This window comes from Copadichromis virginalis, linkage group LG6 (assembly GCF_057382275.1).
Source record: "Copadichromis virginalis isolate Kocher_CV1m ecotype Utaka linkage group LG6, C_Virginalis_male_GT1.1, whole genome shotgun sequence".
NCBI lineage: Eukaryota > Metazoa > Chordata > Actinopteri > Cichliformes > Cichlidae > Copadichromis > Copadichromis virginalis.
The window spans coordinates 33758436-33775945 of record NC_140623.1 but is presented as its reverse complement, the minus strand read 5'-3'; the positions used below and the strand labels follow the sequence as shown (position 1 = coordinate 33775945).

General features: G+C 38.6%; 2 protein-coding genes across 3 annotated transcripts; both read right to left on the bottom strand.

Moving 5' to 3' along the window:
• Positions 1-412: 412 nt before the first annotated feature.
• Positions 413-6536, bottom strand: LOC146708229 (polymeric immunoglobulin receptor-like). 2 transcript variants are annotated; one of them, XM_085460010.1, is made up of 7 exons: positions 6499-6536; positions 6038-6364; positions 4506-4826; positions 4089-4385; positions 1617-1712; positions 1455-1522; positions 413-705 (listed from the first exon to the last, which is right to left on the bottom strand). In XM_085460010.1, the coding sequence occupies exons 1-7, from the start codon at positions 6533-6535 to the stop codon at positions 553-555; spliced, it is 1299 nt and encodes a 432-aa protein (XP_085316136.1). In that variant the 5' UTR covers position 6536; the 3' UTR covers positions 413-552. The 2 variants fall into 2 exon arrangements, with proteins under 2 accessions (XP_085316136.1, XP_085316135.1); XM_085460009.1 differs by lacking the exon at positions 4089-4385.
• Positions 6537-8618: 2082 nt separating this feature from the next.
• On the bottom strand, positions 8619-16917 carry LOC146708228 (polymeric immunoglobulin receptor-like). Its single transcript, XM_085460007.1, has 8 exons — positions 16854-16917; positions 16336-16662; positions 14873-15193; positions 14468-14767; positions 13699-13797; positions 13273-13374; positions 13120-13196; positions 8619-9132 (listed from the first exon to the last, which is right to left on the bottom strand). Exons 1-8 carry the CDS (start codon positions 16888-16890, stop codon positions 8989-8991), a joined length of 1407 nt encoding a protein of 468 aa, XP_085316133.1. The 5' UTR covers positions 16891-16917; the 3' UTR covers positions 8619-8988.
• Between the last annotated feature and the right edge of the window lie 593 nt (positions 16918-17510).

The following is a 17510-nucleotide window of genomic DNA, read 5'->3' as shown; positions in this document are numbered from 1 at the left end:
AGCAGCTGTCTGTATTTCCTCATTCATGCAGTCACATAGTAGAGTGCGATCACCTTAACGTGAGAGATTTATTATCAACTTATCAGCCTGGCACATAATCCAACACAAAAAGGGGACTAACTAAAAGCACACCTGAAAGTCTAAAACTGACCCAAATCACTAAATATACATGTCACATTACACTACATGTCATGTTGAAATATGTTCACACTCTGTATTTTATTGTTTCATAAGGCAAAGGAGTTTGTGTGTGTGTGTCGGGGGGGACAAAAACAACAACACTATTCTTACTTGCTTATTTAAATCAATTTTATATATATGAAAAAAATATAAGAAAATAACAAAAAACAAACAAACATTTAATTCTATTTTTTAATCAATAAATATGCACAAAGTATTTTTTTGTGTAAACAATAATAAAGAAGTCTGGATCACAAGACAGTGAAAATGTTGAGCAACAGCGGTACATTGATGTGAATGTTGTGTTAAAGATGAATCAAACAGGATAATCTGTATTCACTTAAGACCCACAGTTTAAGTACATGTGCATATTTATCTTTTGTTAGCTTTATGGTAATTTTCATTGCTGTATAGTTCTTCAGTTGTAAAATTTTTGTAATCTGGTTCATCTCCGCCTGGATCATCAAAGTGGTTCAAGGCGCTTTGCTGTTTGAAGGTCACCACAAATTCTTGATTTCCATAAATCTAAAGAATCAACGAAAATAATCAGAGACTAAGGAACCACACACGCTGCAGAGAATCTGGTTGCTGTATATGGTTATACACAGGCTCATATAATAATATCTACTTTTATTACAACAATTATAATAAAAATATTTTAAATGCAGATGTTTTACAGATGACAAATATTGACTGAACTACAGAAGTTACAAATTGTAAAACTGGATGACTCCCACACATCAGCACGACTATAAAATCCATTAATTTGCAGTTATTGCCACATTATGCTAAAGAAGCATAAAACAGGCTGAGTGAGCTTTTCTGTTAAATTTTCACTTTTCTGTTCTAAACATCACAGTCGTCGACACCACTCTATAACATTTATTTTGATCACTAAGTCATTTTCAGTTTAAAAGACTCCTTCTGTGCAAGCTCTCCTCAGGCGTCCCTGAGATAACAAGTTTATTAGTCCAAACCAAATTAGACTAATAACCAGTTAGCTGGTCGATGTCTCAGTTTAATACCAATAATCTTGTTCGAAAGTTCAGACTGCTTAAAGATTTCAGACATATTTTCAAAGAAATGAACACAATTTCCAATTCCAGTTTTAGCTATTCAAACATCAGCTTGCTACTGTGTTCACTGTGACAAGAATATAAAATATAACATTCAAAAAATTTAAGTTGTGCCACTCTATAAAACACGTGTGTGTGTGTGTGTGTGTGTGTGTGTGTGTGTGTGTGTGTGTGTGTGTATTCATGCTTTGGACTTACTTCGCCTTCTTCTGCATCTACCACATCTTCTGCTTTCGGTGTATTTCTGTTCATGACAGCTTCAGTTTCTGAAAACTCAGTGTAAGAATTTTTTAAGCTCTTTTTGCATGCACATTTGAGTATTTTGTCTGAATATGTGTGTAAATATAAACTATAGCATACCTCTCACGTTGTAACATTTGTACTTATAAATAATAACTAGGACACATATTAGTAAAACCACAGGGACAACAGCGTAAACTGCGTAGTGCACCGCTTCTGAAAAACAGAAACAGCAGAACAGAATAGAAAGTTCCTTTTTTAATTAAAGTAATATGTATTTTAACATAACTGTTGATCACAGGTGCACACTTCCACAGCTGTTTTGACACTTAAGAGCATATCCGGTCTTTAAGTCTGACTCTATTAGTGGTTTCTGGGTCCAAACTCTGCTTCAGGTCACAAGGTTTAAGGAACGCTGGGACATCACTGAGAGTTAATAACTGTCTAAATTCTTCCATCTTTAATAAAATGATCAGTGTGGCTGCTCTACCAGGTGTAACAATTCAGTTTAACGTCCAGGCATTCATAAAAACACAATTTATGAAGTTATATGGAGTTAGCAGGGATTTAGCTCGCTAGTTTCCACCCAAGCATAATATATAATGCTCTGACCGAGGGATTTAAAACGTACAGCTCTGCTATCACTTCCATTATAAATGAAGAAAAAAACATTAAACCGTACTGACGTTTGTAGGGTTACTGAAGTTAGGTTACCTGGTATATAATGATGTGCTACGTGGTGGCTAGCTACGCAGCTATGGTTAGCATAATATAAACACAGTAGCACAGTGAAGCTGGAGGATTAACGCTAACTTTTTTCCATTCGGTAACCGTTAGCATGAGGGTTCCCGATGGTTAGGGACAAATGCAATCACATGGCAGGATGCTGTAAACGGACCAAACTTCAGTCAGGAGAACAACTGAGATAATCCATCCACAATATGAGGTTAGTCATTAATATACTGCTGCATGGGCTGGGCTGTAGTTACGTAAGGTAAGGTATAAGAGCTTAATTCAATTCAATTTTATTTATATAGCGCCAAATCACAACAACAGTCGCCTCAAGGCGCTTTATATTGTAAGTTAGACCCTACAATAATAGATACAAAGAAAAAAAACCAACAATCATATGACACCCTATGAGCACTTTGGCGACAGTGGGAAGGAAAAACTCCCCTTTAACAGGAAGAAACCTCCAGTAGAACCAGGCTGGGGGGGGGGGGCATCTGCTGCCACCGGTTGGGGTGAGAGGAGGAAGACAGGATAAAGACATGCTGTGGAAGAGAGACAGAGATTAATAACAAGTGTGAATCAGCAGAGAGGTCTATTAACACATGTTGAGTGAGAAAGGTGACTGAAAAGGAAACGCTTAATGTATCATGGAAATCCCCCAGCAGCCTACGTCTATTGTAGCATAATTAAAGGAGGATTCAGGGTCACCTGATCAAGCCCTAACTATATGCTTTAGCAAAAAAGAAAAGTTTTAAGCCTAATCTTAGAAGTAGAAATAGTGTCTGTCTCCCAAATCCAAACTGGAAGCTGGTTCCACAGAAGAGGGGCCTGAAAACTGAAGGGTCTCCCTCCCATTCTACTTTTAAATACTCTGGGAACAACAAGTAAGCCTGCAGTGCGAGAGCGAAGTGCTCTAATAGGGTGATATGGTACTACAAGGTCATTACGATAAGATGGGGCCTGATTATTTAAAACCTTGTATTACAGGGGCAGGATTTTGAATTCAGTTCTGGATTTAACAGGGAGACAATGAAGGGAAGCCTATATAGGAGAAATATGCTCTCTCTTTCTAGTCCCTGTCAATACTCTTGCTGCAGCATTTTGGATTAACTAAAGGCTTTTCAGAGAGAGCTTTAGAGCTTTTAAAGCTAAAAGCTCTAAAATGAATAGTAGTAATAAAAAATGAGAGGCCAACAGTGATCACTACCTTTTTTTAGGGGCTTGTTCAGATTAACTATAACAAGATATAAAGCATTAAAACATGTTTAAAAAAACAGCCTTAATAAATGCAGAGTAGTTTGGTCCTGGAAGCAGGGTTCATTATGTCATCACTTAAAGACCGGATTGACTTGGTTTAATCCCAGGGGGAATTATCTACATTGTAAACATGAAACTACACACATCCCCTAAAAATAACTAAATTTTTGTTGTAGTCACATAACAGCAACTCAGTGCTTTTAGATACGTGAGTATAGGTAAGACAACCAGCTGAAGTGCAAAGGTGTGATTTAAGTGACCAATGTCATGGTTTTTGGAGAGGCATAACCATTTTTAGGGGAAATAGAGAATCGTCTGAAAAAAGAGAAAATTTAACACACACACACACACACACACACTGAAGCCAGCAAAAGATTTGGGAAGTGATATGTCTAAGTATAAGTAAGTGGTGTTCTCAGTAGTCCTAATTTTGGCAGATTGCTTGCAAATTGTGTGATGCATGGTGCTGCTGGTTTTGCAATTATTTGATCATGTCAGATAACTAAACCATAAACCACAGTCCCATGTTTAGTGGGGTCCAAACAAAGATGGAACTTTCAGCTCTATTAATTTTGCTGTCATGTAAATGGTTGTTCACCTTACCCACTGACAGCTCAACCTTAGTGTAGTTTTCAACTCTCCACTGTGAGTCTGACCCACACCAGTATGTCCCAGCATCAGCTGTTTCCAGCTCTGCGATCATCACCAAGAAAAAGTGGGAAAAACCATCATCTTGCACTGTGAACCTGCTTTGACTCGTCACATTTGTACAATTGTTGCGGTGGTCTCCTTTGCAGAGAAACTTGCTATTATCATGATGTTGTGAAGGATAAGGGCACTGAAATGTTAGTGGATATCCTGCAGTCCCACTTGTTGTTTTTGACTTGACACAGCACCACTCTGTCAGATTGGAAAACAAAAAAATATTAAAGGATGATCAAGTATCAAACCATATAAAAGAGTCCTTTAAAAAAACAAAAACAAAACAATGACATATGAGATATGACTATGACCTCTCACCTTTGACGTTCAGTTCAACAGCAGAAAAAACATCCAGGACAGAGTTTTTTTGGACACCACAGAGGTATGTTCCTGAATCACTTTGGGCCAAACTGGTGATGGTCATTGTGAATTTTCCTGACCTCTTATCATCATTAAATTTGATTCTACCATTTTGTTTGTTGTCAGAGGTGATTAGTGCCTGTTGCAGACACGTGGAGGACCGCTTTCCTCTGCAGATGTACTTGAAGTAGTTCTGGTACCGAGGCTCATACGAACAAATGATGTCCCCTGAATATCCCTCATAACTTTGGATTATGGTCACAGTGTTACAGCAGCTGTCTGTCAAAAACATAAATTGCAGTAGAAAATGTGTTATAACCACAGAGGAGAGGTATAATATTTCATATTGAGCCTATTGTTTATTGTATGTTTAAAGTAATAACTTTCCTTCACAGACATTTGTGCACTCAGCCATCGCCCTATCCATTAGTTTTATGTGTGGTTATTACTGTTTCCTATTTATATGTGCAGTTCATTCCCTTTATGGGATCTTAATAAAGATCGATCCAGGCTGTCATATGTCATGTGCAGCCATGTTATAAAAGCAAGTCCAGTGGTCCCTCGTTTATCACGGGAGTTGCGTTCTAAAAATAACCCGCAATAGGTTAAATCCGCAAAGTAGCCAGCTTTATTTTTTTACAATTATCATAGATGTTTTAAGGCTGTAAAACCACACTTTAGACAGTTTTCTAAGACAGGCATGAACATTTTCACACTTTTCTCTCTTGTTTAAACACTCTCAAACTTCAAATTTTCATAGAAAAATAAGTCCAGTATTATAGAAGGAAACCAAAGATCAAACCCTGTTTTCAGGTCCAGACCATGAGTATAGAGCAGCTGCCAGAGAATGCAACATTAATGAATCAATGGTACGGAAGTAGAGGAAGCAAGAAGAGTGAGTTGAGTAAAGTTTGCCTTATCTGACTGTTTTGTTTCACTTAATGCACCTTCTGGTCCGAAAAATACGGTAACTTCTAACTTCTTTAGCATGTCCAGAAGTCCAACTTTTTGTGCAATGGTTAGCATCTTCCTCTGCCTCTTAGGTGCTACCGTAGGTGCCTTTGACTGTGCAAAACGTTTCATCGACATTATTGTGTTTGTGGGGGAGAAAACTTACAAATATACAGTACAGCACTTCAGAGTCACACTGCTAGGGATCGAAGATTTATGTAAATTTGACAAGCTGGACACATTCTGCACTGTGCAGAAGACACGGCGTGAAGGAGACTGATTGACAATGGTCTACAGCCGATCAGGGCGCAGAACACAATGCGCTGTAAAAAAGTCCCCCCCAAAAAACAAGCATGCAAAATTGCACAAAAAAAAATCAGTGAAACAGAGAGGCCGTGAAAGGTGAACCGCATTATAGCGAGAGACCACTGTAATCCTTTACCAGTTATGTTTTGATTTACTGTACATTTATATGTATGTATATATGTCTTTTATATGTGATTTTTTTCTTGACTACAAATTTGGAATGCTTTATTTACCTGGTGCTAATTTCAGCTTCACTTCAGTGTAGATATCTTGTCCTGTTCTGGTCACTCCACACCAGTATTTCCCAGCGTCCTCAGATGTAAGATCAGAGACGGTCACTGTGAAGGTGCGTGCCTTTTTGTCATCACAGGCTGAGTATTTGGGGTTTTTTTGTTGTGATGTTGTAATAAGAACATCATTGTCACCACAGACATCCTTACACAGGTACTTCTCATAAGACTCATAACCGTGACCATAAGTGCAGGAAACATTTACCTTCCCCCCCACATATCCAGTCACAAGTATCACCCCTCCTGCACTGGTCACACATCCCAGAGCAACTGTAAAGTAAAGAAATTATAAAAAAATTATATAATTGTTTATTTTCTCATGTCAACATTCATGAATAATAATACAATTCCTAAGTCCAATAAAGGGTGTGTTATGTTTTTTTTTAGCTCTTTAAACAACTTACTGCAGAGGGTGAAGAGCAGGTTTCGAAGTCTCCACATCTTCGCTTTGGCTCATCAAAACAGAAACTTGACAGGAAGTACTCTTAATACTAAGAAATATTTTGCATGCAGTGGGGAAGCCTATCAGCACAGAGGGGACTACAAATTATTAGGTGGCTGCGTATTTTAAAACGTGTAAAATGGCTGACATGTGCCACCTTATGGTGAACACGTCTCATAAACAGCACTGTTCAGTTTAAAGTCTTGTGCTAAATAAAAATATTTAAATGTATTTATAAAACTTTGCTTATATAATCAAAACTAACATCACTGGCTAAAAGCTCTGAGTGTTATATCGTATTATTATAACTTATTCATTAATATAAAACCAGCAATTTTCTTTTGTAATTAAAAACTTATCTGCTGATTTTTGTTCTCTTTTAATTAATTTATTAGTTACTGTTTGGTCAACAAGCCAGGAATTTGTACAAATACAACTGTCCCTGTATTTGGTAAAGCAGCTAACTAGTCCTATCAGATGATACTAATGTAGTAAAATTGATCAGTTTTAAGTTTAAAGTTATGAAAATACAAAAATAAATGCTGCAACTATGAACTTCGCTGCAGCACTTTACAACGCACCAGTGTCGCAAACTTTCTTAACATACCCGTAAACACAAACTGTCAATTACTGAGTCAAGCGAACCCATACAATGAAGCCACTTAAGCCATTTTGTCGCAATAGCTTGGAAAGAAAAAATAAAACTGGCTGTTAACAGTTTTCATATGTTTCAAAATTACTAAGTAGAGATTGACAGACTATTCGTTTATTTTTCTATTATTGATAAAGTAACTTCTTAAGTATAAGTAGTTGAAAAATACATCAATCTATTTTCTCTCTCTCTCCCTCTCACGCACACACAAACACACACTAAATACCAGTTGGAGTTGATGGGTGTGACAGGTGTGGTGACACCAAAACAGATGTCTTGACTGTGTTTTTGGTGTTGGAGCACAGTTGCTCAGGAAGTCTGTGTTTAAGTTTTGGTGAGTAAAATTCTACTATTTTATTCGTCTGTTGTGTAGCAACAGGTGTGAGTTTGATCTGCATGGGTGATAGCATTGGCTGATAGCTTAAGTCAGTGTGTATGACTGAATATTACACATGTGATCAACATTTTCATGAATACAGAGATTATTCAGTCCCTCTCAGATAGGTTATTATCAGTGTCTGCCTGTCATACTGCATCCATTTGGAATTATATTTAGCTTTCTGTTTTTATGCAGTGAGCACAAACCACAACAGATTTGTTCATTGATAAATTTTAGGTGACTTTCCCCATTCTTAATTTCATTGTTCTCATGACAATGACAATAAAGTTTCTGATTCTGATTCTTTTAGCAACTTGACACATCTGAATGTAGCGTGAAAACTGTGCTTTTATTTTTCCATTTTAAAGTCTTCAGTCTCCCTTGTGATGTGCTTACCACAACTGCCATTTCCGAATTTCATGGAAAGATTTATCGAAAAAGAGGAACATGTTTATTTTTGTCATGTTTGTTTCTGTCTGGAAAGTCCAAAATGTTCACGCAAGAATATAGAATAAAGTTATTTTTGCTCTTACTAAAAGGTCCATAACCTATTATTTGATGTGATCCATCAAATCCTATGTTTAGTGTGTTTAACTGTAATTAGTGATTAAAAAAGGTTATAACATTAAGTATGGCATTTCTAAGAATATCAAAACATAAAAATTAAAGTTTTTCAATAAATATGCACGAATCTTAATACCTGTTAACAAGTTATGCAATCTGAAATCTTGTCTCAATTTCTGCAACACAATTACTGTATTTGGTGTTAAGCTAAAACAGCACCAGCAGAGGGCTCAGTGTGACACACTAAGCAGTGACACTAAAACCATTTTTTTGAAGTGGTTTCTGGCTTGTCTGAAGGAAAAAAAACCTACTACTCTTTTGCCCTCATTGGACAGTTATATGACATCTTATGAAGAATTGCACCCTGATTGTTTGCTTTTTTTTTCTGTAAAATCGTATCCATTATCCAGCTCCATTTGCAACAAACAGAAAAAAGCATCATAAAATGAAAACTCCAAACTGTAACCTTTTATGTTTTACTGCTCTATTTAAATCCAAATACTTTGAATGACCAGAATGTAACAATGTTGCAGCTCAAATAAGGCAGAAACAGTTAAACATATTGTTGAACTTATTACTATATGAAACAACATTAGATTTCATTTTGCTTGCTATTTATTTACTTTGCTCTCATCTTAGTAATTTAGTTTGAGTTTTTCCACAACGTCAGAAAAAACACTAAACAATAAAAATTAAGCTATAAAAACAAGTCAAGCTACACACGCATAAAGAGCTTTTCAGTGTGACAAAGAGAAGGCTGTTCATTAAAATTTGTTGTTCAACAGTTAAAGAGAAATCAAACAAGTTAAAATCTATATAGGTGAAACCCACATTTTGACATGAAATGCATACTCTGTTTATCTTCTGTGGAAATTTTCATTACAGTAAACTTCTTCAGATGTTGTGAAGTTTTCATAGTCTGGTTCATCTTCACCTGCATCGTCATAGTTGTTACAGGCACTCTGTTGTTTGTACCTCACAACTTCTTCATTTCCGTAGATCTATTCAGAGACCAATGAACAACACATGATGTTATGTCATTTTTTAAAGCAAACATTTTTTAACAATTTGAATTCTGATAGAAAAATTACAAAAACAGATGATGCTTCAAATATTGCTGCAAATAAATTACATAGTTTAGTTTTAAGGTCAAAAGAATTTTAAAAATCTCAAATTAGATGCTTTTCACACATTGTAAGCTAAACCACATAGACAGTGTAAAGTTCGGCTCTCTAAGTGTAGCCTGTGGGCCAGTGGCTGTCCTCAATAACATTTCATGCTACCCCCAAATACTTCAATGAGCGAATGCGCTATATTTCTTTAGTCAGTGGTTAATTTCACACTACAGAAGTGCAAAACCAACCAAGGGAGAACTTCTCTTTTTTTCCCTCTTCTGTTTTAACATCTTAGCTAATTATATCTCCCTAAAACTGTTAAGTATTGCTGATCACTGGTTGTTCGCTTACTCACTCACTAAGTTTGTCCAATCTGTCTATGTGGGTTAATTGGCACTCAGCCATCGTACATTTTGAGAATTCCTGCCACAATTTGTGTCATCTAATCACTATCATGCGGTTTCTTTATGGTAATGAAGAACAGATCAAAAAGCGTTTAAGTGATGATGGTGATTTTGAATGTGATAACTTCCTCATTTTATCATATATTAGTACTGAATAGTAACATTGTGGGACCGGAGGGTGTGTTCCAACTACAGGGGGGATCACACTCCTCAGCCTCCCTGGGAAAGTCTATGCCAGGGTGCTGGAAAGGAGAGTTCGTCCGTTAGTCGAACCTCGGATACAGGAGGAACAATGCGGTTTTCGTCCAGGTCGCGGAACACTGGACCAGCTCTTTATCCTCTCCAGGATACTTGAAGGTGCATGGGAGTTTGCCCAACCAGTCTACATGTGTTTTGTGGACTTGGAGAAGGCATTCGACCGTGTCCCTCGGGGTGTCCTGTGGGAGGTGTTGCGGGAATATGGGGTGTCTGGCCCATTGCTACGGGCCATTCGATCCCTATACAACCGTTGCAAGAGCTTGGTTCACATTGCTGGCAATAAGTCGGACTCGTTCCCGGTGGGTGATGGGCTCCGCCAGGGCTGCCCTTTGTCTCCGGTTCTGTTCATAATTTTTATGGACAGGATTTCTAGGCTTCATCGGGTGAGGGCCTCCAGCTCGCACTGGAACGGTTTGCAGCCGAGTGTGAAGCAGCGGGAATGAGGATCAGCACCTCCAAATCTGAGGCCATGGTTCTCAGCCGGAAAAGGGTGGAGTGCCCACTCCGGGTCGGGGATGAGTTCCTGCCCCAAGTGGAGGAGTTCAAGTATCTCGGGGTCTTGTTCGCGAGTGATGGGAGAAGGGAGCCGGAGATCGACAGACGGATTGGGGCTGCAGCTGCAGTAATGCGGACGCTGCACCGGTCCGTCGTGGTGAAGAGGGAGCTGAGTGTAAAAGCGAAGCTCTCAATTTACCGGTCGATCTACGTCCCTACCCTGACCTATGGCCACGAGCTGTGGGTAGTGACCGAAAGAACGAGATCGCGGATACAAGCGGCAGAAATGAGCTTCCTCCGAAGGGTGGCTGGCCTCTCCCTTAGAGATAGGGTGAGAAGGTCGGCCATCCGGGAGGGGCTCAGAGTAGAGCAGCTGCTGCTCCACATCGAAAGGAGCCAGCTGAGGTGGTTCGGGCATCTGACAAGGATGCCCCCTGGGCGCCTCCTGGGTGAGGTGTTCCAGGCATGTCCCACCGGGAGGAGGCCCCGGGGCAGACCCAGGACACGCTGGAGAGATTATATCTCTCGGCTGGCCTGGGAACGCCTTGGTATTCCCCCAGATAAGCTGGAGGAGGTGGCTGGGGAGAGGGAGGTCTGGGCCTCTTTGCTTAGGCTGCTGCCCCCGCGACCCGGCCCTGGACAAAGCGGATGAAGATGGATGGATGGATAGTAACATTGTGGATGAATCTGAATGAAAGATTCAAACATCAGTTTGCTATCAGTAAAATAACAAAAACCATGAATAATAAAAGCTGATTTGGTATATCGTGAAACTCTACCTGATCATTGTTGGGATTGGGATCATTATCATGCTGACAAATGACCTTTTGTTAGAATTATTTCCAGATGGTATTGAACGATAGATCAAAATCTGATGGTGATTTTCTGTGTTCATAATTCCATCAATGTTAATAAGATCCCAAAGACCACTTGTTTGAATTCAGCCCCAAACAACAACAGAGAGTACTGTTGTACTGTTCTCTACGTACCTCCCCTGCACCTACTGATGACAGTTTGAAACACATTCATAATTTTCTTATAAAATTTATCATCCCATAAGACTTATAGTCACTAATTGTCAGTCCAGTTCTTGGATAATTTGGCATACCTCTGCCTTTTCTGTTTCCTTCGATTGAGAATGACTTCTTGACAGGCTCACCCCATGAGTTTGATGCATTTTTTATGCTTCTGTGATCAGTGTTGGGGAGTAACGGAATACATGTACCGCCGTTACGTATTTAAAATACAAAATATGAGTAACTGTATTCCGTTACAGTTACCGTTTAAAAAGGTGGTATTCAGAATACAGTTACTTTGTTGAAATAAATGGATTACACTGCGGTACTTTCCTGTTTGATATTGTTGCGGGTCAGGACTGTTTGGGTTTTGTTTGACAGCTACGTTCTGTTGTTCCAGGCGGCAGCGTTACGGTTGCCATGGTTACAGGGCGACGCTCTCTCTCTCTCTGCGACTGTGTGTTTCCTGGGTGAGAGAGCGCCTTTTCGTTGTTGTTGTGCTAAGCCAGGGGTGCCCAATCCCGGTCCTCGAGAGCTACCGTCCTGTAGCTTTTAGATGCATCCCTACCCCAACACAGCTGAATCAAATGGTTTGATTACCTCTTCAGCATGCCATCGTGTTTGGCAAAGGCCTGATAACAAGCCATTCATTTGATTCAGCTGTGTTGGAGTAGGGATGCATCTAAAAGCTGCAGGATAGTAGCTCTCGAGGACTGGGATTGGGCACCCCTGTGCTAAGCTAACAGGCAGAATGCTACAAGCATAGCTCTAAAGAATGTAGCATCATGGGCAGTGTAGTCCGTGTTGCAGGGAGAATGGACTGCCATACACGTTATGTGTCTGTGAGCGCGAGGAGGGAGAAAAAGGGGAGTGGAAAGGTACGAGTTGTCATCGAGCAAAAACGGGAGCTGGAAGCATGTAAATATAATAATAACCACTTCAGCCGAGAAGAGTGCCTGACGAGCCCAGTTGTAAGTAAGCTATTAAGACTCGACTGTACACCGTGTTCGTGTTTTCCTCCGAAAACAATAAGTTCCGTTGGAGCAGCCTTTCAACGCCTCTCTCTGTCTCTGGCAAGCAGAGTTGACTCACACAACAAAGTAAAGCTATTTTTCGGCTACGAGCTGACACGGACCCCGCTGTATTAGTCAGAGGTCCCTTTACTACAGTTCGGAGTCGCGGACCTTCAGTAATAGTAATAAATCACACAGCAATAGTACATTCACGTTGTTGTAAAAAGCATGATAATATATTAAGTAATCCAAAGTATTCAGAATACGTTACTGTCATTGTGTAACGGAATACGTTACAGAATACATTTTGGGGCATGTAATCTGTATTCTGTAATGGAATACATTTTAAAAGTAACCTTCCCAACACTGTCTGTGATTCACGGGTCAATGTTAGGTGGCTTAACGATAATATTAAAAACATTTACTGTGAAAATAGTCAGATAAAGGGATTGGACTGAGAAGGAGGGAAAAAGCAGCCAGTGTCTGAGGAAGATTTCATAAAGACTTTTAAGATTCAGAAAGCCCGAAGAACTTTCAAAAATTACAAGAAATGAGGGATAGCTCAAGACGTTTGCACAGTACTGTACTGAACTCATTTAAGAAAAATAAAACATTGCTTGTTTGTACATAGTGAGACTTGTCATAGATAGAGCACACTGTTAAGGCTTTGGACTTTAGTTTCCTTACGTTATTTTCTGCACCAGCCGTCACTTCCTCTAAACCTTCTTCGTTCTCTGCATTTCTGTTCATGACAGCTTTACCGTCTGAAAACACACAGCATAAAACATGGTTGTGTTCTTTTTGCATGCACATTTGAGTACATTTGCCCATAAAATATACCTTTTACTTTCTGATGTTTGCATTGATAAACTGTAACCACAAGGGCACAAATCAGTAGCAGCAGCACAGCGGGCACAGCATAAACCACATACTGCCCTGCATCTGAAAAGCAGAAACCAAAACAGAACCCAGTAAAAGTACAGACTTCCTTTTTACACTAAGACAAGTTGAACTGTGGGCTCAGATGGTAGTTTTCTTTTTATATCTATTTTTTTAAATCTATTAATAAAACATAGACCCTCTGCTGTTTTGACACTCATTTTACCATGGTCTACATTCACTCCCAGGGGACTTGCTGAAACTGTACTCAAAAAACTATAACTATTTCCAATTGTAACCATAAAGTACGTTATCTCTCCATAAGCTATCTCACATAACTGATCAACAGTACAGCACACACTAAAAGACACATTGTATACACTGTACCTTTATTAGGTCTATTTTGAGTTGTAGTTTTATTGTGTGTTGTAGTTTTTCCTGGAATTTCCATTGTGGAAGGTACAGTGCTGGTGTGCTGTGGAGACACTGTTGAAGAAAAAGACTTTCAATGTTCTTAGAAACTTCATCATAATACAATAATCTATTTTAAATTGAGTGAACAGTTTCAGAGAGATCCAGATTGGCTTTCACTCTTAAACTATTCACTTACCTGAAATCAGATTCTTTGTTTGTCAATTTATACATTAAAATAGTCAGTAGACCACTTAACATCTATGGTTTTATATTTAGATATATAGTTTAGTGGAACACTGATTAAAATGATTTAAATACAGAATATAAATATTTGGTTTTCCTGTTTTTTTCCCTCTCTGCTCTATGAACTTTAATAATTACCTTTAACCTCCAGCATTCACTTTTAGCTCATATAACTAAGTACAGAATCTGAAATGGCATTGGAGTGTTTGTAAACTTTTATTAACCAGATAATCTTAGAAAATTTTTTAACAAATAAGCTACATAAAGATTAAAAACTTCAAATGATAGTTTGGTGTTAGGGTAAAAATATGACTTCTAAAAAGTAGTTCACTCTGGTTGTGTTAAGTTGCTGGACTGCACCAACCTCTTGTTCTATGTTTGGCACTACAAAAAAACTGAACCACCATGCACAGTCTATATTTACACACTGGGCTGCAAAAAAGGATGTTACTTACAGCTCTGGCCATTTTATTTTTGTGTACACAAGTATTCATCTCACCAACTGACAGCTGAATCTTAACATGGTTTCCAACTCTCCATTGTGAGTCTGACCCACACCAGTATGTCCCAGCATCATCCGCTTGTATCTTTGTGATCGTCACTGAGAAAGAGTTGGAATAAATATCATCTCGTAGTGTGAGTCTGCTTTCAATCATCGCCATGTCTCTGCAGCTGTTGCGGTGGTCTCCTTTACAGAGGAACTTCCTGTTATTTTGATTTTGTGAAGGATAAGGGCACTGCAGAGTTAATGGATGCCCTGCAGTACCTGTTACTTTAGTTGACTTGACGCAGCACCACTCTGCCAGATTGAAAGAGACAAATAATTTAAAGAGTTTCTTAGAGAGCCTTTTAGAAGAAATTATTTCCTTTTTGTTAGTGTAATTATGTAATTATAACCTCACACCTTTGACCTTCAGCTCAACAGCAGAGAAAACATCCAGGTCAGAGTTTCTTTGGACACCACAGAGGTATGACCCTGAATCACTTTGAGTCAAATTGCTAATGGCCACTGTAAACTTTCTTAACATTTTTTCATCATCAAGTCTGAATCGTCGATTTTCTCTGTTGTTAGAGGTGATTAGTGCCTGCTGCAGACATGTGGAGGGCAGGTTTCCTCTGCAGATGTACTTGAAGTTGTTCTGATACTGAGAGTCATATGGACAACTGATGGACTCAGAGTATCCCTCATAACTTTGGACTGTAGTCACAGTGTCACAGCATCTGTCTGTCAAGAAGGTAAAGAGCATCAGAAAAGAATAGAGAATAGAGATATGATATTTTATATTCAACATGCTGCAACAAGTACATTTTAAACAAACCAAACATAATTGCTATATCTGATACCCAGCTCTATCAATGATAGATCTTAATAATTAGTTAAACTGTAGGAATGTCATAAAGACATAATGTCTTTACTAGGGATGGGTATTGATAAGATTTTCACGATTCCGATTCCATTTTCGATTCTGTTTAACGATTCGATTCTTTATCGATTCTCTTATCGATTCTCTTTAAAAAAGGAGAACACTAAGGTCGAATAGCTTAGAACTTTGTTTTATATCTTCTCTTTGAACAAGATAGGAGTAACATGGCCTTACAAACCCGACAGTGAGATCTTAAGAGATCCACAGCCTACGGCTCTTCAATGTGGTGTCACAGGGTCCCCAGGAAAAAAAATTGTAAATGTAAAATAATAAAATAAATATTCTTCTGTAGCAATAATAAAGTATAACATAAATTATTCAGTAGCAATTACACAAGAATATCCAGTAATGTCCCTGCCTACAATTAAACACATTCACTTACCGAAAATCATCTGCTGTGGCAAATGGGTGCTAGCCTTTTACCACAAACTTAGTCACTGCTCGGTGACATTCGTCTATCCTGGCCTGAAAGGAGACGCTACCAGTAGACTGCAGCGACAACTGCCAGCATCTGAGCCAGCCAGACCATCCGTTCTCATAAAATATAACCAAACTTTTGAGCGTTTGAGCCATTTAGGCGCCGTGTTTCCTGCCAGGTAAATGGCGTTCTGCAACGTGGTGACGTCATTCGGGGCGACTGGAATCGATAAGGGAATCGTTTGCAAAAATGGCAAACAATTCCAAGGAATTGAAACAGTGGGAACCGGTTCTCAACAAGAACCGGGTTACGATACCCATCCCTAGTCTTTACTATACAATGTAAAGTACCTTGAGGAGACTGGTTTTTGTGACCTAGCACTATATAAATAAAATTAAGTAAAGTCAAGTAATTGTTTACCAGTTACATTTTATCTGTTCTCACCTTTAAGCTCTACAATCATGAACATCTTCTATATATGAATTTTACTCAACTATAATTCATTTTTTGGAAGTCCCTGTTTACCTGGCACTAATTTCAGCTCAACTTCAGTGTAGATATCTTTTCCAGTTATGGTCACTCCACACCAGTATTTCCCAGCATCCTCAGAATGAAGATCAGAGATGGTTGTTGTGAAGATTCGTGCTGTTTTGTCATCATTGATCCTGTATTTGTTTTTCCTTGATTCCGATGTTGTAATAAGAACATCACTGTCACCACAGTCGTTCTTACACAGATACTTCTCATAAGACTCATAACCTTCATCATAGGAACAGGAAACTTTAACTATACTCCCCACATATCCAGTCACATGGATCACCCCTACTGCACTGGTCACACACCTCAGAACAACTGTAACGTAAAGAAAATATAAAGATCATTGTTTTGTTTTTTTTGTTTTTTCCATTTAGGCATTCAAGCTAGTATTGTTACTGCTCTGTAAAGAAAAGAAAAAATCAGGAGTAGTATTTAAGTACACAATTAGTCTAGATTTATCTTTAGTCTTCATCTTTTTTACTAATGTACTCATTAAAATAACTCACTGCAGATGGTCAACAGCAGGTTTTGAAAGCTCCACATCTTTGCTTTGCTTCATAGAAATAAAAACTTAAGAGGAAATCCTGTGAATAAATGACGCCCATAGAAGTTATAGATGCAGAAGACTTTCACTTCTGCATTTTGAGCAATTTTTTTTAGTCCTTGCACAATTGCATTTTTAATGTGGAAACTCTTGTCATTTAGACTGATTAGACTGGTAGTAAATAAACTGACTTTTTTCTTGTGAATTATTTGTGTGAGTATTATTCTGAGGTTTACACTAAAAACAGTTCCTATGAAGTTGGTAAATGTAACATAGCATTTTATTTTCCTTCGACTGAGGGGCACTACAGCCTAATATCATAAAACAGGACAATAACTGAACAAATATTCGCTAATGTTAGATTGTGTTAAAATCATTTTGGATTTATGTGCAAGATCCACTTTGAAGGTTAAGAGCACAAGTTACCATGGTGCAGTGGCAGGACTGAAGGAAAAGCCAGAGTCCAGAAACAAAACAAAACAAAAATTGTCCTGGAGCTCTCCTTGGCCATAAAACAAGACACAGGTTTGAAACACAATAAAACAGCAAGAAATACTCAGTCCTTCAATACAAAATGTTCAGGCGGCCAGCGCGGCAACTAGAAGAGGCTGCCCAGGCC

What these genes read in the sequence shown, in the direction of transcription:
- LOC146708229 (XM_085460010.1), bottom strand. Translation starts at nt 6,535, where the DNA reads ATGTGGAGACTTCGAAACCTGCTCTTCACCCTCTGCA. An exon ending in CCTGCTCTTCACCCTCTGCA is followed by an intron (nt 6,365 to 6,498) that starts GTAAGTTGTTTA and finishes TTTACTTTACAG; the next exon opens with TTGCTCTGGGATGTGTGACC. An exon ending in GAAGCTGAAATTAGCACCAG is followed by an intron (nt 4,827 to 6,037) that starts GTAAATAAAGCA and finishes TGTTTTTGACAG; the next exon opens with ACAGCTGCTGTAACACTGTG.
- LOC146708228 (XM_085460007.1), bottom strand. Translation starts at nt 16,890, where the DNA reads ATGTGGAGCTTTCAAAACCTGCTGTTGACCATCTGCA. An exon ending in CAAACATCAGAAAGTAAAAG is followed by an intron (nt 13,197 to 13,272) that starts GTATATTTTATG and finishes GTGTGTTTTCAG; the next exon opens with ACGGTAAAGCTGTCATGAAC. An exon ending in CGGCTGGTGCAGAAAATAAC is followed by an intron (nt 9,133 to 13,119) that starts GTAAGGAAACTA and finishes GTCTCTGAATAG; the next exon opens with ATCTACGGAAATGAAGAAGT.